We start from the raw sequence: 27910 nt of genomic DNA, 5'->3' as shown, positions 1-27910 counted from the left end.
CGAGTTGCTTATAGCAAAATACTGTGGCGAGAAGCTGGATTCCCAGCCTAGGAACTGCCAGCAAAGACCCCATGGGGACGGACCATCAGGGAGAGTGGGTGACTCGTTGGTCCCATGGCCAGTGGTCTACTCTTTAAAAAACCAACCAACCAACCAACCAACCACCAACCCAGCATGCGTGTTCTACTGAGAGGGTTTTTATGATTATTTAAAAAAAAATAAAAGGCCGTAATCGTTAAGCTCCAGCCCAGTAGACACACAGCCTGTAACTGTAACTCTTACCTGGCCAGGCACGTTTAACAACTCTTAGTTATGGAAATAAGGTGATCAAATTATATGTGCCAATTAGATAAGATCATATTGGAACATTTAAAAATAGATGAGTAACTATGGACAACCAGAAGATAAAGTGGCACTAGTGGGCCAGTTGTAATCCAACCACGGGTGTCTCTGTCAGACCCACGTGGGCCTTTGTCACCCTCCATAAAACGTTATTGCGGTAATTCTCATTTGCCGCGTTTGAATCACTTTTTAAAAAGTAGAGGTACCAGAAGGAGTGTAAGTTCGGTCCAGAGCTGGAGCTGGCTGTCATCTTCTCACCTCTCCATAGTGTGTTTATAAAAATCCTTTCCTGGGTCTTGAACTTTTAAAATAACTGAGTTCTTATTTCTGTCAATGTATCGAATGGTGAGTTTTACCTCCCCTCCTACCTTCTAGCTTTAAGTCAGTTTGCTTTTTAAATTGGAAAAAAAAAAGGCCTGAAAAAGACAAGTTAATATACGTCTTTTATTCTCCCATGTAGCCTCTTTGCAATTTGCTTATGCAGTTTTAACTTTAAGGTTGTAGATGTGATGCAAACAACTGTTATTTATAAATTTTAAAACGGAATATATCCACATTCCAAACAACTTTATCACGTACCGTCCTGTTTTATGTATTTATATATAACCTGTTTTATATCCGGTGACAAATAAAACCTTGTAAATTTGCTCATCCTTGTTTCTGTAATAAAGTTATTAGCAGTTAAGTGGTCATGTAGAATTTATTTATCTAGCCATATATCCTCTGTGTATGTGTATGAGAGAGAGAGAGAACTGTTTGATGCCACAATATCTTGATTTCATTTGAGTAGTAATTTCACTCTTTGAAGTGGCGTAGCACGGCTGGTATTACAAGTATATAAAACCACCAGCTTTTTAAATTTCCTGTGTGTTTTGGGAGTGTATGAAGTTTTTGTAAACTTCTCTGTGTCTGTATTTCTTCTCAGCTTGCCTAGGCTAAGACTGTGAGGTTTCAGAAAGGGAAGAATAGTTGACTCTTATTTGCTAAAGGGCCCCAAAGGACAGATTGGTGAAACTAATTGGGAGAATCCCAAGATTTAGTTGGATAAAAGCAGTGATTTTAAAGATGCCAATTCTTTGACTTTCTGACTTGGAGTATCAGGGTGCGTGTGTGCGTGCCTGTGTGTGTGTGTGTGTGTGTGTTCCCTTTTCTTTATTAGAACTTACCAGCGTAGAGTTTGACAGTATTTTTTTTTTAATTTTTATTTTATTTTATCTATTTATTTTATTTTTGCTTGTGTTGGGTCTTCGTTTCTGTGCGAGGGCTTTCTCTAGTTGCGGCAAGCGGGGGCCACTCTTCATCGCGGTGCGCGGGCCTCTCACTATCGCGGCCTCTCTTGTTGCGGAGCACGGGCTCCAGACGTGCAGGCTCAGTAGCTGTGGCTCACGGGCCCAGTTGCTCCGCGGCATGTGGGATCTTCCCAGACCAGGGCTCGAACCCGTGTCCCCTGCATTAGCAGGCAGATTCTCAACCACTGCGCCACCAGGGAAGCCCAAGTTTGACAGTATTTTTAAGTAAATGTCTTTTAGGTGTTTTGGTGATCATTTTATTATTGATTGTTGTTAGTGCACTAGCTCTAGACTGCCTGTGGTAGTTGGAAAACAGTAGTCTAGAGAGTACCAAAAATAACTCATTTCAACCCAAACAAACACTTGCTGGCTTTGCCAGCCTCCATGAGTTGATGTGCTTCAGTTTCCCTCCCTTTGGCCTCTCCGAACCCCCGGTGGAAATTAGAGTGATGGGAGGGGTGGAGGTCAGCATCAGAGTGAGTGAGAGAGGAGAGATTCCTGTAGAGCAAGAGCCATTGGTTGTAAACTCCAATCAACTGGTGTCCTTCTGCCATTCCCACCCCGACCCAGCTTCACCTGCCAGGTTTGTCCTAGAGATCAGTTTGGTTTTAGGCAGATCTTGGGGCTATTTTGGTTTTATTTAGGTGTTAATGCAAGGAAATGATTGACTTTTCCTGCACGGATTAAACACACACACAATCTGTCCAGCTTCTCCACTGGAGGTGAAGCATTTTCCTTGTGCCTGAAAAGTTCCTTCCCCACCTATGCCACCTGCATTCCCTCGTCCCCATCTCCATGGATGCTTGGTGAAGGGAGGGAGGCTTTCAGAGACAGCCGAGGCACGCTTGTAGAAAAGCCTCATTATAGAGCTCATGTGTCTGAATATTGTACAAGTGACACGTTGATCTTGATTTCCATCTTCCTAGCTTTTAGAATACATCTGTAAAATAATAGCAAGATGATTGCGGGATTGGAGGAGATTTGTGTATCTGATATTCAGAAGATGCAATGTTAGTGAGTTCGAAATAGTCAGAGGCTGTGAATCGTAAGGGCTCTGTGTCCAGCTCCCGATGCCCACAAGCTGGGCTGGTCCTCCAGGTGGTGGGGCTGCCCTCCCCGCCTGCAGGGCCGCTCCCCGGAATGAAGCTAGACTGAGGCCCACCAGGCCAGGGTCTTGAGAGAGGGATTCCTGTCTGGACCAGGTATGTAATTTATCTCTTCCATTCCTCCTTCTGCTTTTGGAAAACAAGCAAGCAAAAAAACTATTTAGAAAGCAAAGTGGGACATTTAAAACACTGCAAACAGTTTGGGAAATCCAAGTGTCTGATGTGATTTCTTTTTAAAAATATCTTTCTTCTGGAGTAGTTGTCTATTTTGTTATGATGTTTCTAGAAAAAAATTATTTGTGATCAGTTTTGTTCTTTTTCCCTCTCTCCTCCTCTGTTTCATGTATTTGGCTAATTTTTCAGATCCTTTTCTTTTCTTTACTTTCTTTTCTCTTTTTTTTGGCTGTACCCACTTGCGGGATCTTAGTTCCCTGACCAGGGATCGAACCCATGCCCCCTGCATTGGAAGCGTGGATTCCTAACCACTGGACCGCGAGGGAATTCCCCAGATCCTTTTCTTAACAGTTTTAAAATTTAAAAATCCCCCTTGGTGTTTTTAGATTATAAATTATAGAATTTTAGGACAAAAAGGGCCTTTAGGAATCACTCACTTGCTAAGCATCTTGTTGTGGTATGACGTTACTGGCACTTGTTAGAATAACTTTTCTCTGTTTTATTTGTTTTTTCCAGTGTCACCCAACTTCTCCTGTGACTTCCTTTGACAGGAAGTAGAATTAAATTGAGTGTCTTTTTCACGCTGGGTATGGTGTTAGGCGCATTCTATATGTTATCACCTTTAAGCCCAACAAGACTGGGAGAAGCCTGTTTTACCTCTAGTATGTAGGTGAAGAAACTGGCAGTCAGAGAGGACAAGAGGTTTATTCCTGGTAACACCACAGTAGGGCAGTGGTGTAGACAAGAGCCACACAGGCGGATCCCTTTGTTGCTTGGGAGCCATGTGTGGGGTTGCATTCTGGAATTCTCCCTGGGAAGCCCTGGCATTGCCTCTTGCCCCCTCACTGGTCAGAGTCAGTGAGGAGTGTTTGCCTCTCACCCACTGCTTGTCACTGTTGACAGTCCCAGGGGCATGAACCTCAGAAAGCCAGACTCTGTCCTGGGGCTTTGATGGGAAAGTAAGAGGAGGGATGGGGAGAGCACAGTCTCCAAGGGGCTGCAGTTTCTAGCGGGGGCAGCCTGGGGTAGGGGGGTAGCTGGAGGGGGCGTGGGCATTGGGTGGGTCCGTAGGAGGAGCTGGCCTGACAGAATATGTGTGTGTGTGTGTGTGTGTGTGTGTGTGTGTTGTGTGCTTGTGTGTGTGTATGTGCACAAGTGCGAGGTTTCAGCACCTTTCTCCCCCGCAGGACTCATCCTTTCCCTCCTCTGCCAACCTACACTGCATTGGCCGGCTTGTGCAGTCCTTTATAGTTGTGTATTGTTTGTCTTCCTCTGGAGGTTCTGCACCCTAAAAAATGGACCCTGCCTTGCGTCATGGTTACAGGTGTTGTTAAATGGCCTGCTTCAAAATGAGGCACAACAGCGTTATTCCCTAAGTCAGCTGTCTCCCCACCCTGCACCAGGGCAGCGTGGAGGGTAGGGCCTCTCCACTCAGGAGGGGGCAGGTTTAAGGTCTGAAGGGTAGGGACCTCCCTTGGGAAGTACTGGGTTGCCGCGGGGTCCTGGCACCCAGGGGCCTCGATGCACAAAGAAGCGACTGAAAGCGAGACGCGTCCTCAGTATCCCTCCTGGCATCACTCCAGTGCCCACGTCTTTGCTTTGTTCTGTTTTGATCCTTTCATTTCTACCTTAGTACGTCTGATATAAAATGCTTCCTTCGGACCAAGGAAAGTACCATCAGACAGTGGAAAACAAATAGCCATGTGTGATTTTTTTTTTTTTTAAGATGAAATTTGCATAATTTCACACTTTGGCAAGTATTCCCCCTCACAGGGCAGGGCCTGCATGTTTTGGAGCTTGATGTCAAGGAAAGCTGGCTATTTAATATTCTACCATCATGATCAGGAGAGCAATGTTTGTGGAGCTTTTATTATGTGCCACGCGTAGGATTATCTCATTTAATCCTTGCAACAGTCCTGTGAATCAGGTATTATTATATCACTCCCATTTTATAGATGAGGAAGTTGAAGCTCAGAGGAGTTAAGTAACTTGCCCAAAGTGCCCAGAACAGAAAAATGGCAGTGTTGGGAAGCTAGGAAGGAGATGGGGAATTGAAGGTACGTGTATACTAAGTAATCTGTAGTAAGTAACACATTCTCAAAGCATAGAGTTAGGAGCCCGTGGGATGATTTAGTCTGGCCACCTAATTTATAGATGAGAAACTGAGACCCAGAGAGGGAAGGTGAACTGGACCTACACATTGACTTTCAGAAGCAGTGGTGTTAGGTGCAGATCAACAAATACTAATACATGTACTCATCACTGATGGGCATACTTACTCCAGTGAGTGTCCGTACCTCTTCCCTCCCGCATCCCCGCAGATGGGCCCCTTTCCTGCCTTGGAGCATTTGACTTAGATCATCATTGGCATCCCCTCCCCAATCCCACAGGACCCAGCCCAACTCTCTTAGCGCCTGAAGACTCCCCTTACCTGGTTTTAGGTTCCCAAACTACAGGAGCTCTGAGTCTGAACCCTGGGTTCAAGTGCAGAAGCTGTAGAGAGGGACCAGCCAAAGGTGGCCTGTGTTTTTGTAAATAAAATATCATGGAAGCACAGCCGTGTCTGTTCATTTACATCTGTGGTTGCTTTTGTTCTGCAGTGGCAGAGGTGAATAGTTGCAACAGGGACCGTGTGGCCTACAAAGACTAAAAAAATTTTTTTTTTTTTGGCTGCGTCGTGTGGCTTGTGGGATCTTAGTTCCCCGACCAGGAATTGAACCCGTGCCCCCTGCTGTGGAAGTGCCAACTCCTAACCACTGGACCGCCAGGGAATTCCCAACAAAGACGAAAATATTTACTCTGATCCTTTAAGAAAATGTTTACCAGTGCCTGCTGTAGAAGAATCAGTTAAACCTCTAAAGCCAGACCACCTCAGATCTACCTTTCTGTGTTCCTAAGCTTTTGCTACAAAGTTTGGGGTCAGTGAGGGGACAGCAGAGGGAAGGGAGTGGCATATGTCCAGCAAGTTCCTTCAAGTACCTTAATCAGTAGCTCTTAATACAAAGACTCAAAGGTTGTATGTTCACCTGAGCACTGGATTTCCCCCCGCCTCGCTATCTTTGACCTAGTTACTCAAATCAAACCATTATTCTTCTCTTTTCTTTACCTGCCACTTCTAATCCATCGCCAGGTCCCATTGCTTCTCCAGATTACATCGCGAAGCTGCCCTCCCTTCTACGTCACTGCTGCCACCTGGTCACTTCGGGCCTGGGCTGTGGCATCAGCTCTTCACAGATCCCGGCAGGTCCTCTTCCGCTCCCAACCCTTTTATTTTTCACACAGCAGCAAGTTCCTGTCTTCCAACTCACCACTCTCTTTATTTCCTTCACAGCAGGCAGTACAGTCTGTCATGATCTTGCTTATTTATTTCTTGACTGACTTACCGTCTTCTTCCCCCTCTAGAATCCAAGCTTCAAGAGAGCAGTTGCCTTATTGTATTGTTTTGTATTCACTAATGTACCCCCATGGTGCCTGGCATGCAGTGGGTACCATATGGGTGAGGGAATGGAAGAGGGTGGGTGGTGTTGGAAACATCCGTGGAAATGGCATATCAGAAACATCAAAAGGGATTGTTTGGAACTGACGTGTACACACTGCTATATTTAAAATGGATAACAAACAAGGACCTAGTGTAGGCACAGGGAACTCTGCTCAATATTATGTAACAACCTAAAAGAATTTGAAAAAGAATAGATACATGTATATGTAGAACTGAATCACTTTGCAGTGCACCTGAAACTAACGCAGCATTGTTAATCATTATACTCCAGTACAAAATGAAGAGTTAAAAAAAGGGGGGGGGGCATTGTTTCAGAGTCACCACAAACATGTATCCAGCTCCCTGCTCCATTTTGCCAGGGGTCCTGCCTCATTAACCCCCATCCCCAAGCATGGTCCCTCCCCTGCGAATTGGGGGTCACACTGAGGGAGTCCTCCGTTACAGCTGGGAAAGGGCTTTATCCCTCAGAAGTGACGAGAAGGAAGAAAATGGAAACCATTGCTCTAGAACAGTGTTTACCACCCTTTTTGGACCCAGATCCCCAGTAAGAAGTGTATGTTGCTTTGTGATCCACTGTACGCCAACACGCAGGTGTACTCACACACACATTTCACAAAATATTACTTTAGTACAGATGCTTTCTAAGCTGTTCTATTTGGTTCTAGTCTGTTCCATGAAGGCAGTGCTGGTTGTGACCCATTACATTGACTGCATGCCCCATTAATGTATCATGGCCCACATTCTGTAAACAATGTTTTAAAATACGGTTTATCCTCAGGGACAACCTAGTAAAGAGACCCGCAGTAAAGGCCCGATGTTCGGCAGACTGACCAGTGCTGCCGTGAGGGTCTGCAGAGCTCCGGGAACAGGGAGAAATTCATGGGCTGCCAGGGATGCCCCTGGATCCAGACCTCTCAGGGAAAAGCAAGTTATCCTTAGAAGTTAGATTTAAGATTTAATTTAGTGGTTATTCTTATCTCTCTCTTTCTTTAAAACCCTTCTCACTAATCAGTTCTTCCTACAATATAGGTTCTCCTGGTCTCTTTTTCCTGCTATGTATTGATGTTTTTATTGCTAACAGGGAATTGTCTATTATTCCCCAGGTGCTTTTTAATTAAAACAACTACAACAACTTGGCTTCATCCGTATGTTTTCACTCCCTTTTCCTTTTCACATTAGTTTTCTCAAACTCTGTGTGTGTGCGCACGCGCCCGTGTTCACATAAGAAAGATCTTCCTTCACCTCTCCCTTCCTACACAGACATGTTTTTGTCTTAAATATATATATTTATAAATATAAAATATATAAAAACATATTTGTAAATATGCATTTTATATATTATATATTTATAAATATAGAAAATATGTATATATATTTTATAAAAATATTTTACCTACATAAATATACATAAATATTTTTCAAAGATGAAAATGTGTCTATGAATAGAAATCTTTCTTCCCTTATTAGTTTGAATTCCCTAACATTTAATGGTGCATGATCCTCACAGTTATTATGGTTATAAAAAAGAAATCCATATTCTTTAGATGAGATGCAGATAATTCTAGAAGCTCTGACCCTCAAACTTATTACACGACTCTAATCAAATTACACCCTTTTCTCCCCGTTATGGGCGTTACATGTAATTTTTCCTGCCGAATAAACTTGAGCATTCTCTACTCTGCATAGTTCCATTTTAAAAGTTTTCAAGTCAACCTTTTTACTATTCTGAACTGTTGCATGAGACCAAGGAGAATGCTTGCAAATAAGATGCGGTGCCAGCCTCTTTCATGCTCCTTCCAAGCTCTGCCTAGAGCTCTCCACTGGAAAATCATTGGAGGGATTTGAGGGATCTACAGTGTCCCCATAGGTGTGTCCTGAAGATGCTTTTTTGGCTTATTTTTTTCTCTGGAAATTCTGAGTGTGAGATACTGAAGTTAGTGTTTGGTCTGTGAAAATCTATCACAGTTCCAGACCACGCTCACCGTAAAATGCAGAACTGATCAAGGTAGGAACCGTGATGATCCCAAGCTCAGGCACATGCCTGCAGTGAACAGATACTGTGAGCGTGTGCTGACCAAGTTTGGAATTAAACCTTAGCTTGGTGATCATTTTGCGAAGACCAGGGCAAAGGAACACTTCTAGTAGGCAAGTCAGAATTGGCTTCCTGAGCAAGGGAGGAGTAACATGGAGTGAGGGGTTCATAGAAGGGTGATGGGGGGGGTGGGGTGGAAATAAAGTGGGGCGTCTTAGAAAGTAAGAAAGTTCTCCAGAGCGCCCTTGCTGAGCCGGGACCAATGGCACTCCAGTAGATTAATTCTTAGTCCTCACGTGGAAGGTCCGCTTGCTGGAGGCCCCACCCACTGCCTCTGTTGGAATTTGGTGATTCTTTCATGATGGGAAAATCAGATACGGAAAGCATGGTCCAGCCAGCTTTGCCTTCTTTCTTCTGTCCAAAAGGAGCTGTTCGCGATCCCCTCCGCCCTCTGCCATTTATCGAATGCCTGTACGTTCTCCACTGTTCTAGGTGTTTCCTCTCATGCTGGACCGCACACCCGTCTCTAAGGGGGTCCTTATTTTGCTGCTGAGGAAGCCTGGACTTTCTACGGGACCCTGACTTGCCCAAGGCCACACAGGAAACATCTGTCTGGCTTTAGAAGTCCCGTTCTTACTATAGGTCGGCCTGCCTCTTGTACCCGGATCACTTACCTTGTGATCCTCCCTGCACCCCAATCCTGCGGGGTTTTCCCCTTTTTCTTTTGGTAAATAGTAGTGTAGTATAATAAACAAGATGTTAAGGATTAGGAGAAACCGCCTTCTTGGCTTATTGTTATTTCCCTTCATTTGTTTGTCATATTTTTATTCCCTGTAAGATTAAACGGCCCCACCCTGAAAGCCACCTTGATGGAAACAGAAGCCCCGTGTGGTTCCCAGAAAGCCACCTTGATGGAAACAGAAGCCCCGTGTGGTTCCCAGAACCAGGGTAATCTCATTGCAGAAACGTTTGGGTTGCACGTGGGCCCTGGCCCTCCAACTAGCTAGTTGGGAGCCTCGTCTTCAAGGGGGTTAGAAAGAGAGTCCCCCTGGCACAGGGCTCGACAGGGAGCCTTTGATAGACTCAGGCCAGGACCCCTGCTGCCGAGATGACTGGCTTTTGTGGTTTGCTTTACGTTATCCAGATTTGGCAGTTACTGGTCTTCCCCCACGCCTCTCAGCATCTTGGCTTTTGCTTTCTTCTAAAAAGTGTGCTGCACAGCTTTTCTCCAAAGGACAGAATGGAAGGTCCAGGGCTGATCATTGGTGGCCTGCCTGCTTTACCCGGAAAGTGTCATTAGTCCCCCTTCCGGGCTTGAAAATGTACGCATGGAAGGAAAGACCACATAAGGGCGTTGAATTTTCCAAGGTTGAAATCTTTCATTTCTTTAAACATCCGGGTGGTTAAACTGGGGGCTTTGGTGTTTAGCCCAGGCAGGTTGGCCTGACGGGGACTGTGTTTGGGGTCAGGCCTGCACTTGGGGGGCGGGTGGGGGGAGCAGAGGCTCCAGCCCCGGACCTTGGCTTTGAGCAATTCCCTGTGCTGAGTGCACGGTGGTGTTGATAGTAAAGAATTTTAAGGGGTTCTGTGAGTAGGTTTGTAAGTAAACTATCTGGTAAGCTGATGACTGAAATACAAATTTTTAAAACTTTAAAGATTTTAGGAATAATTTATTTTTAGTTCTCCTTCTAAGGGATTTTCTTGGACTTTGCCCCCCGCATAATAGTTAAATGATTTTCTTGTTTGCTTTCTAAATCTTCCTGTAGTATAATAGTTGTGAAAATTAGAGAGTCGCTGGCTGGAAGCATGGGGTGGGTGTGGGTTTATATAATTTGACTTCTTTTCTCTCCAAATCAGTAAATGTTTACAAATGACCGTATCAAACAGCTTGGGTACATTCGGTCACTTGAAAGCGAGCAGTCAGAACTGACTGCCCATCAGCCTGCCGCCAGATCCAGCGGGCCTCAGGGGCAGGTCTTACCATTTGTTTTATAAAATGCTGCGTGCCCAGAACGAAAGCGTCCAACTGAAAGTGGGCCTCCGAGCAAGTCTCCCTCTTTCCATGGAACCAGTTTGATAAAATTTGTATTTTAAAGTTTCTGACTTCTGAAGATTCAGGTCTGGAGCAAAATCCAGAATGGAGGATATCAAAAAATAAGTACTGGATTCTGGCTAAGGTTTACCACTGCTGCCTGAGTTCTTTTGTTTCTTGGGGAAGGTCATTACAGAATTCCATTTGAAGCTTACAGGTCATTCTTTTGTTAAGCAGGAAAAAACAAGGGGATTACTTCTCTGTTTTTGTAAAGTGGCACCGATGTAATATGGTTTGAAAGCATAACCCTCGAATTTTTAAAGCAGAGACAGAGTTTTGAGGGTGTCTCTGCCCTCTTTTTCTCTCAACCCTTGATACCTGACAAATTTAAAACTCACTTTTTAAAGGGAATACCTATGTTTTTCAAAGTTGACACTGAAAAATAATAAGGGAACTGAGGGTTTTGGTCAGTAGGGTATGAAAATTACAATATTATTGTAGCAACATCACCTGGAAATAACATATTCATTTTGTTAAACTTAATGTGAATACACAGAAGCGCATTGCCTGGTGTCCTGTTGTCAGAGGACAATAGTACAGTAGTTAAGGCTGGCAGACAGTTAACAAAGAAGCGAGAGGCTTTTCAGAATAAGTAACTATGATGAGAGTTATGCATCTACTTACTGCACAGTAGGTACTGTCTCTATATTAATCACTTTTGTATTTTATCATTCTTTGCAGAGTATCGGGAAAGGGTCATTGTGGTGCATAGACCCAGAGTATAGACAAAATCTAATTCAGGCTTTGAAAAAGACACCTTATCACCCACACTCGAATGTGTTCAATACACCTCCCGCCTCTCCTCAGGCATATCAAAGGTAAGCCATTCAGACTTTTTTTGTTTTGGGGTTTGTTTGTTTGTTGTCTACTGAAGTTGCATTATGTTGGCAGAGACAGGCACTGAAACTAATTTAATAGGCTGTGTGATTATAAAAATAACTGTAGATAAATGAGAAAGAAGTTAAGTATTCTTGGAGGCATATCCAATTGTTTTTTTCTGCAAACCTTACCGCTTCTGCTGCTTGGGACGAATGTGTCTCCTTCCAGAAGGCTTCGTGGTGGGTGAAATAATGTCTTCCTGGGGAGAAACATTTACAAAGGAAAGTTGACAGCTTTAACATCTCAGAGTGTGGCCGTTTGCAGGGATGAGAGTCCAGGAGTGAGTCGGGTAAGCGATTCCAACTTCCCATCCTCCAAGCCAGAGTGTCTCCAGGTGTTTCACTGAAGGATGCACAGAGCTGTTGCCATTCCCCGTCTCCATGTAGACGGTGCTCCAGAGTGATCGTTTTGTTGTGGTTACTTGGTGTTTGCCTCTTCAAGGAAAACAGCAAAGAACAGTAGAGACTAGGATTGCCCCTCACACGCCCATTTGTTTTGAGACAGTGAGGTCACGGGTGCCATTTTTACAGAGATAGAATTGGAGGGGAGGATATGCAACCTGTCACTTTAAAAAAAATAGGTTACTGTTAGAGTCTAAAAAAATAGCCATATAAAACAGAACCAATTTTTAAAATTGATTTTCTCTTGCATAGTGTTTTGGTTTGAAATCTATCCCTCAACTCTACAAAAAAAATTTTGTTTTCTTTAATGCACAGAAATGTTTCTATTGTCACCACTCAGTTAAGAGAATGATCCTTGGACTACAAGTTTATGTCAATGAGGAAAGGCGTGAATTCATAGATGTCGGTAGTTTCACAGTCTGTGTCGTTGCAGATTCTTTCCCTAGTCTGGTGTTTGTTCTGCAGAAGGGAGCACAAAGTGAGCCTCTGAAACAGCATTAATGAAGTTCTTGTGCATCTCAGTTAAGAAGCATTCCGTCACAGGCCTTAGACAATCAGTCTTCAGCAAGAGACGGGGAGGAACAGCTGGGCTCTCTGAGAAGACTGCTGTATGTCTGCCTTCGCTAGGCGATTAGCGTGATGGTAGCCATAGCAACTGCAGCATCTCCATAGTAACACGTAGCCGAGACAGGTGCAGTTGCATCACAAGGCTGTTTGTTGCCTGGCAAAAGGACAGGCCATTAGTACTTAGATATGGGCTGTTGCCTTAGAAACAAATAACCCTACATAGCAACTACAGTTGGTTTGAAAGATTTGGGGGCAAAAAAGGTTGTAGCAGCTTTTGTCTATGTTCATAAAAATCAGTGGAAGCATACTTTATTGGAAATGACAACTTGAGGTCATATAGCTGTAGGAGATAAAATGGGATTTTCCAAAACAGCCCAGCCAGCACTGTAGAAATGTCCAGAAGGGCAGAGCCATATGCTTGGTTTTCTCTTTGTGGCCGTAACCACTCCTGAAATGGGAGAAAACTGGGTTTGGAGTGGAGACTTACTGATATACAGGGTTGATGGGGGGGGGGGGGGGGATGACCCTCATTATTGGAATAATTCCCAGATTCTCATGTTCCTTTGTCATTCTGCTCCCCTCACCCTCCACACCCCACAGAAAACCCTTCACTCTCCTCCCAGTTTGTACCTCGGAAATATTTCATATCCATTTGCTTCTAAGAAGTTAAGAACATAAGTGTTATTCACTGGGTCGTATCACTGGTTCATTTAGACCAGTATTTTGTTGCCAAACGCGACCCCAAGGGAAACACAGTAATTATTTAATAATTTGAAGGATTATAGTAGAGCTCTAGAGGTTGCAAGAGGAATGCATACTCAGGCGAGAGGCTTTCTGAGCTGGCCTAAGCCTAATGACTTCATTTGATTTGTTAATATCGGAATAAAAATGCAGATGAACTGGAACTTTTGTAATGAAAATAATTTCCAGACGAAAACTTCAGATCTCAGTCTGTCACATCCAGTTCCTCTTCTCCCAGGTGACTGAGGGGAAAAAAAAAAAGTTTCTGCCTCTACCCATGCGGTAGCTCAGATTTCACCTCCGTAAAGGTTACTGGATGTGGAGTGAGAAGACAGACCAGATTTTAGCCTGCCTCTTCCATGTCTTAACTCTAAGAACAGGTCACTTTCTCTTTCCCGGGGACTATAGTTCCTTCATCTGAAAGCTTAGAGTTTGCTTCAGTATCCTCTAGTGTGTAAAATTGTACTAAGGGTCCTAAATGCTGGATGATTGTATAATATTCGTGTAGCTGACAGTGATGTAGTCAGTTCGGTTCTAAGCCATCGGGCCACTTGTGGACGTGACTTAGGGAAGGTGGAAGTGGGACAAAGCGAGTCATTAAACAGGGACCACAAATGATGACCTGACACGATCTGGCTGGGTCCTCTGTGATGAAGGGAATCACCTGTCTGCCCCGCAGGATGGCTGTGAGGGGCACCTGGGAAGTGCTTGGATTTCACAGAGCTGGTACTTAGCATGCTGAAGATGGTGATTATACTAGATGGTGGTTATTGCTAGCACTTGCAGGTGTGCTTGGCAAGTAGTGCTCTGAGCCAAGCTGCAGGTGGCTGGAAACTCTGCAGGGAAAATGAAGCATCTGAAAACACTGACCCCCAAACCTTGTTCACGTCCAAATATGATGCTCAGTACTGCCACACGGAGACTTGTGCCTCTGTTTTCCAGTATACCCTTTTGAATATTTGTTACACGCATCACTGTGATCTCTGCCGTCATCTTCACTGTGTGCTGCACTTTGTTCTTCCTGTGTGCCGTGTCCAAATTTCCCTTTTTTATAAGGACATCAGTTATACTGGATTAGGGGACTACCCTATTCAGTATGATCTAATCTTAACTAATTACATCTCCAATGACTCTATTCCCAAATAATATCACATTCTGAGGTACTGGTAACCAGGACTTTAATGTGAATTTTTTTTGTGTATGTTGGAGGGGGAACACAAAATTCATCCCATCACAACCCTTTTCTTAAGTAAGGTATTTCACTAATAAAAATATGGAGAAGCAGAAAGTAAGGCAGTGTTCAGAAAACAAGGATGTAAAAAGCATACCAGAGCCAACCTGAATTTGCTCCAAGTGGCCAAAGCTGGGACAATATGAACAACAAATAAATAACATAGCATTGGGATATAACCCCAAATATAAAATACGTCTGTGAATCCATACTGATATAAGTAAATGCTCAAATAAATAAATGAGAGTAGAGACAAATTTCCCATACGGAAGAATTCTAAATAATTTATGTAGGTATTCTTCCATTCAAGGAATGGGAGTTTAACTCCCCACCCCTTGAGTGGCTGCACTTAATGACTTACTTCCAAAGAGCAGAGTGTGGAAAGGGGGTGGAAAAGAAAGTTTACGGTGGAAAACCTGGCAAACACTCCCTTGGCCAGGTGATCAAAGCTAACAGCATCTGTGATGTGAAGTTGACAAGATGTACCTGTGATAACGATGTCAAGAAATTATCACTTCACCTTTGCTGTCCTCCTCCCCCAAATCCCTAACTTCTCTGTAATCAGAGAAAAACATTAGACAAGGTTTTGTCCCCAAGGTTGGGGGGGACATTCTTCAAAATACCTGACTAATTGTCTTCAAAGCTGTCAGGTCATCAAAAACAAGGAAAGTCTGCGAAACTGTTACAGACCAGAGGAGGCTACGAAGACATGGTGAGACATGGTGACTAAATGGGTAGTGGGATCTCTTGGATAGGTTCCTGGAACAGAAAAAGGACATGAGGGAAAAACTAGTGAAATAGGAATAAAGTGTGCAGTTCAGTTAATAGCAACGTATCAGTGTTGGTTCCTTAGTTGTGACAAATGTACCATAGTAACCTAAGATGTTAACTGTGGGCAAACTGAGTGTAGGGTCTGTGAGAACTCTCTGCACTGTCTCTGTAACTTTTCTGTTAAAGAAAAAGCAGTCCCCGATGCACAGACTAGTTGAGTTTATCAGTTTAAAATAACCACGTCCCTTTTGTTGTAATGGAAAGTAAAAATCACTGCGTCGCTGAGCAGTTTGCCCGACCCATTTGGAGTCTGTCTCTATCATGTTACAAGACAACTGGAGAGCTGATGGTGATCAGGAGCTCTTGCTTTTACCTCATTCCCCCTAGGATCTGCTGAGCCGTACAAGGGGCTTGGCTGTAAGTTGGCTCTTACAGTTCTTGGAACTCTATTTCTGTGAAATGGCGCTCAACTGTGCTTGGTAGGGTCCCCGAGGCCAAGCTGCCCATGCCAAAACAACTTCTTTTTGTTCCCAGCTTTTGCCAGTGTGACCTTCAGACTCTAGGTCTGGAAAGAGGAGAGAGGATGGTGTAGTTGGGTTTCTTGCCCATACGTCTTCAGAAAAGTCCTATTATCTGGTTTAATGGTTTTGTTGCCTATGCCCCTCTTTCTTGGACGTGGGATTTCTCATTAATGGATATGCATATTTTAATGCTTTTGATATAGATATTGCCAATTTGCCTTCCAATTTTAGACTCTGTTCCAATCTACACTCCCACCAACTTTTTAGGAATTTTCCCTTTTCTAATCTCTCTCCATGTCTGATGGTTAAATAAACAGCTCCCCAGTGGGTGACCTTGGCTTTTATAATTTTGATACTTTATAGTGGGGGCCCTTAAACTTGACAATACTCAATTCATACCCCTTAAATAGTGGGCACCCCAAAACAATGTTTATGACAACAGATTGTTTTCAAAAGTTATGTATAGGGTCTTATGTAGCAACCTCTCTGGGATAGGCACCAATCCAAAATCAGTTTACAGAAAAAAAGTTTCAATCATCTCTCACCATAGGCGGGAACAGGTTTTACGATGAATCAAACAGGATGGTTTATAGAGAGCTTCCTGGATGATCATTTTTTCAGAGAAGGGAAATTTAGTAAAATATACCTAATTTGGGAGCCAGAGCCACTATAGTTTTATGCTTCCTTGGTACCGCCAAAGAAATCTCAGCATCTTATATGCCTCTGGTTTATGTGATGGGGCAGCCATGGTTGGGCTTTAGAGGAACATAAACCCTGATTGAGGGGACTTCTGTTCCCCAATGCACCTTTCACTTTTTGCTTAAATATCTTTAAAAATAATGACAACGTATTTTATATTTTATATAAAGTATTGTAGCCTAACATGTACAAAGTTAGAAAAATCCATAAGACTTTTATTTGCTGATCTACGTCTGAAAATTTATTTTTTGGATGACGTTAAAGTTTACAGAGTCAAAACATTTGAAGAAAGTTTCTGTCGCTCTCACCTATTTTTTTTTTTTTAAAAAGAAAATTCCGAACATTTAAGCTTATCATTTAGCTCCTTATGTTTCTTTTTGCTTCTTCAGAGCAGTTTAATGAGCCGCAAAATATACGTTAATGACCTCTCCAAAGGTTTTGGCCTTTCAGATATTGAGGGTCTTAATGAAAATGGCTGATTTTAGTGCTGCCTCACCAAAAGGTTTTATTTTTATCCTGCCTGCTGCCCTATTCATGTGCTTTGAGCTTATTCTTTATAATTTTTAAAAATGCCTACATAGCAGAACAATACTGCTAAGGATATAGAAATTGTACAGAGTGGTCAGTATATATTTGAATTAAGGAAATCATCAGGGATTCCTCACCAGGTAAGTAAGCATTGGCCGAAGGAAAGACCTGATGATGGCAGATGGGGGATTGCGTTGGGAGGAGGTAGGGAAGGTGGGGTGTTTAGGGAACTCATCCTTTTAGACAATTAAAAGATTAGAAAATCCTTACAATGTTAAGCTTGTTAACATAACCATGTTAATTCCCCCACTAAAATGCTGAATTTGTACACAGGAAGGAATAGCTTATTCATTGCTTGGATAGCATCCAATAATTTTTTAACTTATAAGACATCTTTCATTCCAGTTATTCAAAGTGGTATGCATTTAATTGTTGGCAGAAGAACTGGAAAGCCACAATAAAATCAGTTTTAACTTGTATTAAAGGAGTTTGTTAGATTGTTGTGTCATTTCAACTTTTAATTCAGTCAAGCATAAAGAATGAATGTGAGGATTTAGATTAGTTACATCATTATTACACATTACACTCCTTATATTTACTTGTAAGCGACATATTTGATGGAAACCATGAATAGTTTTTTAAAAGCTCCTCATATTCAATACACTTACTTGTGTAAGTGTAGTTTAAAAGGGTGAGGTATTAGGTATTTTGAAAGCATATGCGTTAAACTGCAACATTATGCTTAATTTTTTAAAGGACAATATTCTTTTAAATTTTAAAAATCTTTTAAAATCAGTGTGAAGCTTCACTGTGCTAAATATATTGAAGGATGTGCTAAATTAATGTGGTAAAATGAATATGGGATTGAATGACAAGATTTTCTAATAATAGTACTTTGAAGTACAAACTTTGTTTTGTTAAAAAATTGGAGGAGACATCATAGAAAAGGCTTACAATTGTAGGGGTTCACTCTTATATATAAAAAACAATGCTCATTTACAGTGTGAGCTTTAAAAATCCATTAGTTAGCTATGATTTTCTTTGCATATCAAATCATATTGTCTATTGACTTCCATTCTATTTTCTGAGTTGGTCTCGGAATATTTTTAATCTCAGCATTTTGCCTGCAATATGCTGTCCATTGTACATTTCATCTTCATTTCATCCTCTGTTATTTTATTTAAATGGAAAATAGTCTCTGTTATCTTTGAGCTCTTATATACTAGGTGTATCGTATGAATATAGTGCCCAGTCATCCAATTTCATCCTGTTTTCACACTCACTTTGAAAGTTGAATGTTTAAGCAGCCGGGCTGATTATATCTATTTTACTCCGGTGCGGAGTGAAACTCATGGCCAAGAGAGAGCCAAGTTGAGTTCTTTTTCATCCTCTGAACTCTTGGGGTGCCCTCAGTCCCTGGTTGGTATTCTGTCAGCAGAAGTGTTAGGATCTCTTTAAATCTGCTACTGATAAATTTCTGTTGATCTAACTACTGAGATAATGGATAACAAAGGGGTTCTGTGTCCTTGATTCCTGGTTAGAAAGTTGAAGTGTTGATGGACTCAGCAGGAGTCCAGGGTCTTTACCGGTTTGCTTCCTGTTTATTTGCATCTCCAAATAACCATCGGAGGACCTGGCAGATTCCTGGTCAGAGCATCTTAGGGGCCGACCTGCATTCTTCATGTTTGTCAACCCCCTCACCTTCTCAGAGGGGGAGAAATTGATCTATATGTTAGAAATATGAAAGAGCTGTCAAAAACGCATGAAATCAGTGATGTACAACATGAGACAACAGACTGCACACTCTGTTTTGCAGCAGGGTAAAATCGGCAAATTTTTAAAAAAATTTTTATTGGAGTATAGTTGCTTTACGATGTTGTGTTAGTTTCTACTGTACAGCAAAGTGAATCAGCCACATATATATCTCCCCTCTTTTTTGGATTTCCTTCACATTTAGGGCACCACAGAACGTTGAGTACAGTTCCCTATATAGTAGGTTCTCATTAGTTATCTAAAAATCGGCAAATTTTTCATCACAATAGAAAATTAAAACCAACCACTGCCATTTCTAAGACTCCTCTTTCTCCAACTTCTGGTTACACTAAACACTCCTGGATTCTATAGACTAAAAAGGAGGGGGATTAAGAAGTAGAGGCCTAATATAATTAGATTAGACAGTAGAACCCATCATTCATAAAAGATTTGAGGAAGGTAGAATGGAGGTGGGGAGAATTCATGTACTATAAGTGCGTCAGCTGTGAATTAATGTTGGTCAAAAGTGTACTGTAAGTAGTTTCAGGTTATATTAATAAAAGGTGAGTATTTGAACAAGTGATATGATGACCAGTAATTCCCACTTTCAGTGTAGACCAGACCTCACTGCGATGTTTCTGACCAGGTGGGAGGGGGACTTTAAGATAATGAGAAAAGCGGTGAGGCTGGTGGAAGAGCTGGAAATGTGTGGAAGAAGGTGAGGCTGGTGGAAGAGCTGTTTGGGTGGATGGGTAAGTGTTTGGGTGGGGAAGTGTTTGGGTGGATGGGTAAGTGTTTGGGTGGGTAAGTGTTTGGGTGGATGGGTAAGTGTTTGGGTGGGTAACGTTTGGGTGGATGGGTAACTGTGTGGGTAAGTGTTTGGGTGGATGGGTAACTGTTTGGGTGGATGGGTAAGTGTTTGGATGGGTAAATGTTTGGGTGGGTGGATAAGTGTTTGGGTGGGTAAGTGTTTGGGTGGGTGGGTAACTGTTTGGGTGGGTAAGTGTTTGGGTGGATGGGTAACTGTTTGGGTGGATGGGTAACTGTTTGGGTGGGTAAGTGTTTGGGTGGATGGGTAACTGTTTGGGTGGGTAAGTGTTTGGGTGGGTGGGTAACTGTTTGGGTGGGTAAGTGTTTGGGTGGATGGGTAAGTGTTTGGGTGGATGGGTAACTGTTTGGGTGGGTAACTGTTTGGGTGGATGGGTAACTGTTTGGGTGGATGGGTAAGTGTTTGGGTGGGTGGGTAACTGTTTGGGTGGGTAAGTGTTTGGGTGGATGGGTAACTGTTTGGGTGGGTAAGTGTTTGGGTGGGTGGGTAACTGGGTGGGTAAGTGTTTGGGTGGGTGGGTAACTGTTTGGGTGGGTAAGTGTTTGGGTGGGTGGGTAACTGTTTGGGTGGGTAAGTGTTGGGTAGTGTGTGAACCAGCTACTCTTGGGATGCTAGTCAAGTTGAGATGACCAGCTGCCAGGGTCCCTTGAAGCTGGGAGAATTGCAAGGTCACCCCTTCCAGCTCTTGCAATGTTCTGTTTCTAAGTCTGTTGAGCTGCCAGCACAGGAGAGTAATGGAATATCACTTGGTAGCGCGGTGTTTGTAGTTCTCCAAGCCCACAGTGTAGGTTGGAAACAAAACACAGGGAAGATATGCATGGCTTTGTTACTCAGAAATGAGAGGTCAGATTCTTCTCTTGAAATTGTTAAGTCCAGATTTCAAGGCCGTAATGGGACTAATTTAGTTACTCTTCATTCTGTGTCACCCAGTATTTTGATTCCTGCCCTATAATTACCTCTCTTGTTTTAGTGACACTTCTTTGCATTTCCTTCCGTGTGAAGAAAATTATCACTGCGGTGTTTTGCCAAGCAGAAGATCATTTCCAAAAGCTGTCCATCAAATCATCCAGACCTTCCCCCTATTGTTTATCCACTGAATTAACGAGAGCAACACCCACCCTTTGTATAAATCTCTGTGGCAGAGCCAAACTGGTGTCCTTATTCTGTGGTATCACATGTTTTGGGCTGGTCTCTGGTCACATTCTTAACCTTTCGTTTTTTCTTACGTAAGGGCCACATCGCGTTATTTGTCAAACCATCTTTGAGACTCTGCTGTGTATGTGAAAGGTGCAGGAAGAGTGTGAGAAGCGTCACACGTTAATCCCACATTAATTGCTAACTCTTGCTGATTTTTCATTCAACTGGAGACAGCATCCATAAACCCTTTAGACACATTTTTTAATCCTTATCTTCTTAGATTGAGTTGCTTAATCACAATAGTCCAAGTAGAGACATGTATACGGTGTGTTTATCTACTTTTAAATGGAAGGTTTTGGTCAAAGTCTGTTAACCACCCATATCTCTCTAACACACTTAGTACCCCGCCCCACAAACACACACCACCCCCCACCCCCATCTAGCTTGACAAGAAAAAAAGTGAGTGGAAAAAAAAACATTCAGAGGAAACAAGTAGAAGAAGTTTAGTGGCTTTCTCTTCCTACTCCTCCTCTTCCTCCCCTCCCCTCCCCCTCCCCTGTCCTCCTCTTCCTCCACCCTCCCCTCCCCCTCCCCTGTCCTCCTCTTCCTCCACCCTCCCCTCCCCCTCCCCTTTCCTCCTCTTCCTCCACCCCTCCCCCTCCCCTTTCCTCCTCTTCTTCCACCCTCCCCTCCTCCTCCCCTTTCCTCCTCTTCCTCCACCCTCCCCTCCTCCTCCCCTTTCCTCCTCTTCCTCCACCCTCCCCTCCTCCTCCCCTTTCCTCCTCTTCCTCCCCTCCCCCTCTTCCTCTTCCTCTTCCTCTTTCTTCTCTTCTCCCTGTCCCTTTCCCTCTGCAATTGTGGGACTTTCAGTGAAAGGATTTTTTTTAATGATAAAGAGAGCAGAGTTTAGTATCTTAGGATTCCTTTGACCTAGAAATTGACTCCCTCCTCCCCCCACCATTTCCTTTTCTGCTTATAGAGAAATTGAGGAACATAGATTCCCCCCCTTTTAAACTTTTCAGCAGAAAACCACTGGAAGTGGGTGTTCTGATGGGCTTTGGTGAGTTCCTCTGGCCCACAGCCCCCTGCCTGGTCTCATGTCCGCCCACACTTGCTGGGGAGTGGACCCTAGCTGGTCCTGCAGGCGGATGGACGGGTGCAGCAGCTGTGACGTCCTCAGGAGGAAGAGGCAAGTCTGGAACAACAGTAAGAAAGCAGAAAAATGAAAAAGAGCTAAAGATCTTAAGGTCTCAGAGTTGGGTGCTGGCATCCCCGACCCTCCCCACCTGTCAGAATCCTGCCCTGTGGTAGACCAGAAGTCACACAAGGCGACTTGTCTCTGATGAGCTTTGGTGCCCTTGGGCAGGTCCTTCTGCTTCCCTGGGCCTCAGCTCCTCATGTGCAACAAGGCACATCAGGGAGCACAGCCTGAGAACCCCACTTGACCATCCCCAGGCTCCCTCCCAGCTCCTGCAAGCTGAGCACCATCAAACCAGGCCTAGAGCAAATCCCAGTACGTCTCAGAAAGATGCGGGTTAGAACCTTGCCTGGGCCACTCCCTATCTGTGTGACCTTGGCCAAGTTACATTTTGTCATTCCTGTTGTGGCATAAGAATACGTATCTTGGGACTTCCCTGGCGGTCCAGTGGATAAGACTCTGAGCTTCCACTGCAGGGGACGTGGGTTCGATCCCTGGTTGGGGAACTAAGAAACTAAGGTCCCTAATGCTGCGTGGCGTGGCCAAAAAAAAGAAGAAAAAAAAGAATACCTGTCTCAAAGGGGTGCCATGGGTATTAAATTAAGTAAAGGGCTGTATCAAATGCATTTGTGCCTGGCCCATGGAAAATCAATGCATTTTAATTTCTCCTTCTTCACCTTCGCAAGACTCTCTTTTGGTAATTGTATAGTCTTGTTTTTACACATGCTGCATACCAATTTGGCCCCTAAATATTGGTTTGCATTGTAAGGCATCTTTTTATATATTATCTTCCGTAGTTTCCACTAGATTTAAGATCTGTGAAAACCAGGATTCTTTTAGAGTTCTCTTTCCCTGTGCTTTAACCCTGCATACAGGTGTTATTCAATAGATATTTATCAATGATTTCCCTTAGATAGCAGAGTGCAGATTATGAGAATAGTGCAAAACAGATTCTTCTAGTTGCTCAGGGATGCCCCGGAATAATTGTAATGCCCTCCCTCCCTTTACTGTTATGAGGCAAGGGACATATGGGGGGGTGGGGCAGCTCACTCTGTATCCCTTCCCTCTGACGATAATTTAGCGGATTTGCAGTGTTGGTGTCTCTGGCCTTCCATCTCCTTCCCCATCTGTCTGCCAAGGCCCTGGTGTACCTCTGGGTATCACAAAGCCTGACTCTTTGGACCGGGTCATTCTTGAAGCCTAAGAGACCCATCAGGTGACTCTGTGATGGAAAGGTTATAAATTCCAGGCTGTTGACTCCAAGGCACCAAATGTTGTCAGAGGACTAAACATTTTGCGGCTGCCATAGAAAATTCAAATGCGTGTAAGGTGGTGCCAGCCAGGAATTGCTCTCGCTTTGTCTCATTCATTATTCCTTTGAAAAGAAGCCTCCCTCTGCTCCTTACTGAAAGGAAACTTCCTCTGAACACTTACTGCAGAACAGAGCACTTGAAAGGTAAGGCACTTGGGCTCCCCCTTCCCTAATCATAATGGGAAAAGTTTTCACCGCAGGCTGGCCAAAACACTCAATTGTGTGCATTCTCTACCAGATACATAATCCGTGTTTAAATCTCTTGGCAGTAACTCATTAGTTTTTCCCCCTACATTCTTTTCTTCTTTGATGAGAACAAAGCCCGTCTCCCCCCTGCTCTAGATCTTGCTTCTTTCTCCCAGGAAATCTCACTGTTTCCCTTTCATCCCTCAAGAAGAAAGTCACCCAAATGTTATCCCTCCCTCCCTGCTAAAAGATGATCTTGATTCTTTGTACGTGAAAATCTGTGTTCAGAACTCACAAATAGGTGATACCACAGGCCCTGAATTCTGCAGGAGGTGTTCTGGCCATAGATCATGGCCTGACTCTGAGGACCCCCTCACTTGAGCAGTGCCTCCTTCAAGCTCTGTAATGGGCTGTTCTTGAGAAAGGCAGGGTGGGGCATATGGTAACTCCAATGGAATTTTATTATTTAAGCCCTTTGAAGTTCCCTCTTTCTAACCCCTCTTACCCTCCCCTCTTAGATGCGGAATATTCTGTCATCACTGCTGTTGAAGTCAAAGTTATAGGAGAACCACCGTGAATTTCTCTAATACAGCTCTTTGATGCAGAGTCAAACAAAAATCTCTTTCCACCTGATATTCCAAACTTCTACGAAAAAACTATGTAGTGGATGTGAGCTCTTTAGCACTATAGGATTACAGGCAGACCTTGGAGATATTGTGGGTTTGGTTCCAGACCACTGCAATAAAGGGAATATCACAATAAAGTGAGTCATAGGAATTTCTGGTTTCCCGGTGCATATAAAAGTTATATTTGTATTCTGCTGTTGTCTAGTAAGTGTGCAATAGCATTATGTCTAAAAACAATGTATATACCTTAACTTAAAAGTTCTTTACTGATTAAAAAATACTATCATCTGAGTCTTCAGTGAGTCATAGTATGTATGAACATCAAAATCACTGATTACAGATCACCATAACAAATATAATAATAATGAGAAAGTTTGAAATATTGTGAGAATTACCAAAATGTGACACAGAGACACAAAGTGAGCAGATGCTTTTGGAAAAATGGCACTGATAGATTTGCTCAATTCAGGGTTGCCACAAACCTTCAATCTGTAAAAAATGCAATTATCTGCGACATGCAATCACGTGAAGCGCAATAAAATAAAGTATGCCTATATAAAGAATTTAAAATTTAATTAGTTCCTCCTGCATTGAACCCTAAATCAAGACAGAAAACCAAGCATTTATTGAGCATCTACTATGTACCAGGCTTGGTATTAACAGACATCATGTATGCAATGTGTCTTAATTCTTATAAGAATCTGATGAGATTGATTTGATCACTGTTTTACATTTTAGAGAACTGAGGCTGAGAGAGGCAGTCCTGTGCCTGCCAATGGCAGGTCACCCAGGTCACTCGTAAACGACTGAGCTGGGACTTGAGCCGGCAGTCTCTCCCTATTGTGACTCCAGAGACTCAGCTCTTCCCACCTTAACTTGGCACCTTGTCGTCACTTCCTTCTATGGAAATATTCTCCAGTATCTGATAGTTGGAGAGGTGAGCCTGGGAAAGGAAGACTGGCACATCAGTTTTTATTTTTAATTTATTTTATTTATTTATTATTTTTGGCTGTGCTGGGTCTTCGTTGCTGCACGTAGGCTTTCTCTAGTTGCGGCGAGCGGGGGCTACTCTTCGTTGCGGTGCACAGGCTTCTCATTGCAGTGGCTTCTCTTGTTGCAGAGCACGGGCTCTAGGTGCGCGGGCTTCAGCAGTTGTGGCGTGTGGGCTCAGTAGTTGTGGCTTGCGGGGTCTAAAGCACAGGCTCAGTAGTTGTGATGCACGGGCTTAGTTGCTCCATGGCACATGGGATCTTCCCGGACCAGGGCTCAAACCCATGTCCCCTGCATTGGCAGGTGGATTCTTAACCACTGCGCCACCAGGGAAGCCCTGGCACATTGCTTTTTAAAAGGCATTTTCAGTTCTGTAGGGTAATGAGGGTGGGACAGATGGAGGTGAGAGCAGTTCAGAGGCCCCTGCAGTAGATCACATCTTTGGAGATGAAGGTCTGAAACAGCTTGCAAGGAGGGAACAAAGACAGTTGGAGGGAGATCCCTGGGGCTTGGTGGGGAGCGGGGTGGAGAGGCAGCTGAGAGGATCCTGACTCGTGCGCATGGAGGAGGGCACCGCAGAGGGAAACGGGGAGGGAAGTGAGTCAGGGCCGTGGGTGTGTGTGTGTGTGTGTGTGTGTGTGTGTGTGTGTGCGCGTGCACGCTCCATGCTTGTGTAAGGATCGCTTCTGTTTTAGACAAAATAGAAAAGTAAATGTAGATGTGAGGTGGGGGAGAATCATGCAATATTTCCTCAAACTTGTGACTTGAGTTTTATGATTTGGGAGATTATTTATACTGACTGTTTAATAAGAATAAAGAAATTCAACATTCTCAATATAAAAGGTCTTGCCTTGGGGAGTTCCCTGGTGGTCCAGTGGTTAGGACTCCACGCTCTCACTGCCAAGGGCCCGGGTTCGATCCCTGGTCAGGGAACTAAGATCCCACGTGCTGTGCGGTGTGGCCAAAAAAAAGAGAAAAAAAAGAAAAGAAAAGAAAATCAGTGCCTGCCATATGTTCAATTTCAGTAGAAACAAATTAAAATTAAAAAAAAAAGGACTTGCCTTGCCGATGAATTCCGTTCTCAGAGATCATTAAGGTTTTGTTTTTTCCTCTAAGCTTGCTTAAATACTCTATCATCTTTGGGAATAAATGGCCACACAGCCATCTTTCTAATCATTTTTTATGTGTAATTAAAAAAAATACGTTTGTGGGGAGAGCTGACAAGAGCTAACTACCCTTTGGGGTTAAGTTTTTTTGGTCATGGCTGTTAAAGCAATATATTGTGTAAACATTCTTTAAAAAAAACTAATTATTGGTGCGAACCTCCAATATGTATGAACCCAGTAAATATTTGTGAAATCAAATGAATAAATGTGATTAGCATCCTTTATTTGATATTGAAATCATAAAATGGATGAAAGACACAGAATTAACTTTATTTCGGTACAGAATAAGCAAGTGAAGATTCTTCTGAAAATACCGGGCTAATTCTGGTTGACCCACATATATACAAATTAAACTGTAAATAACTATCAAAATAGTGCCGTGAAAGTGTATAGTTGCTAAGGCAAGACTTAGATTGTTGAAAATGATAAAGCTCTCCTGGTCACTTTGGCTTATATGTGCCAAGTTGAGTGGACTACTTGGGTGGCAAAATGCAACAAGTAAGGACATTTTCAGTAATATAAAAAGGTGTAGGAATGATAACTAAATTTGAGAGAATCAATTGATGTTAATGTGCTAGACCATTGAGCTGTTTTGCAATTAGTCCTGGAAGATGTAGTTTTAACGAAGTCTCTAGATCAGCATTAAGGGAACAAGAGGTGGGGTGTCAGAATCACTAGAGGGAATTCAAAAAAATTATATAGGCTCTTGATGGTGCAGGGGGCTGTGTGTGTTGGGGGAACTTTTACTGTGAACATAAAACTTCTCTAAAAAATAAAGTCTATTATTTTCTGTCAAACGTTTATGTGAATAGATGAATGGCATGACTCTGGGGAGTCAGATATAGCATCTCTGTGAAGGGTGCTTGTCTCCCTCTATAGCGTGCGCCAGGAAAATCATGCTGAGAATTACTGTCCCATGTCATAGAAAGTGGGGCAGAAAAGAACCTAAAACCACCCAGTTTAGTTTCCCCAAATGGGTACTACAGTGAACAGTTTCCAGAGATGTTAGGGCTTTCCTATTGAACATGGGTGGAGTTTTCCATGGCCAGTAAATTTGGGAAATGCAGCTCATGATAACTTTGTAGTGAGCTAATTCAGATCTTTTCCCACACTTTATTAGACAGATACTTTTTTGGGGGGGCACACTTATCAACATATTCCAAGGAACACCAATTTGGGAAAAAGTAATCTAAAATAAGGGTGTTTCAAAGCATGAGTTGCCACTCGCTAATGTGTTGTGAAATCAATGTAGGGCTTACAACCATTCTTTTTTTTTTTTTTTAATGAAAAATAATAGAATAGAAAACACCAGAGTGGGTTGCACATAGGAGGGTAAATGTTATTTTGTGAAACTTTCGTTTCAGTTATGTATGTGGGTTTGTGTAAACTCAGTCATAATGAAAACTCTATTCCTTACTATAGATGATGGCCAAAAATATTTTGGAGATCACTGGCCCAATTCAGTTCCTCAGTTTTATAAGTGAAAACCCTGAGACTCATGTGGATTTCAGGATCACGTGGGGAGTTAGTGGCAGACAGAACCTGAGCCTACTCTTCATCCTCTTTCACCAACACCAGCGCTCTACCAAATCCATAAATCATCCTGTTTAAAAAGCAGCCCTGGACTTCCCTGGCGGTCCAGTGGTTAAGACTCCGTGCTTCCACTGCAGGGGGCACCGGTTTGATCCCTGGTCGGGGATCTAAGATCCCACATGCTGCGCGGCACAGTGAAAAAATTCAAAAAAACAAAAAACAAAAAAAACAAATAAAAAGCAGCCCTGGTGGAAACAACCCAAATGTCTGTCAAAGGCAAATGGATAAACAAAACAAGGCTTATATGTA

General features: G+C 43.1%; 1 protein-coding gene across 7 annotated transcripts in view; it reads left to right on the top strand.

The window, feature by feature from the left end:
- Positions 1–27910, top strand: part of FOXN3 (forkhead box N3) — a 406052-nt gene that overhangs the window by 208954 nt on the left and 169188 nt on the right. For all 7 annotated transcript variants that reach the window (XM_059914802.1, XM_059914804.1, XM_059914803.1 and 4 more), the window contains one exon: positions 11216–11352. In XM_059914802.1, coding sequence (XP_059770785.1) covers positions 11216–11352 — 137 coding nt within the window. The remainder of the gene's footprint in view (positions 1–11215; positions 11353–27910) is intronic.

This window comes from Balaenoptera ricei, chromosome 2 (assembly GCF_028023285.1).
Source record: "Balaenoptera ricei isolate mBalRic1 chromosome 2, mBalRic1.hap2, whole genome shotgun sequence".
Classification (NCBI taxonomy): domain Eukaryota; kingdom Metazoa; phylum Chordata; class Mammalia; order Artiodactyla; family Balaenopteridae; genus Balaenoptera; species Balaenoptera ricei.
This window is presented reverse-complemented; position numbering and strand designations above follow the sequence as displayed.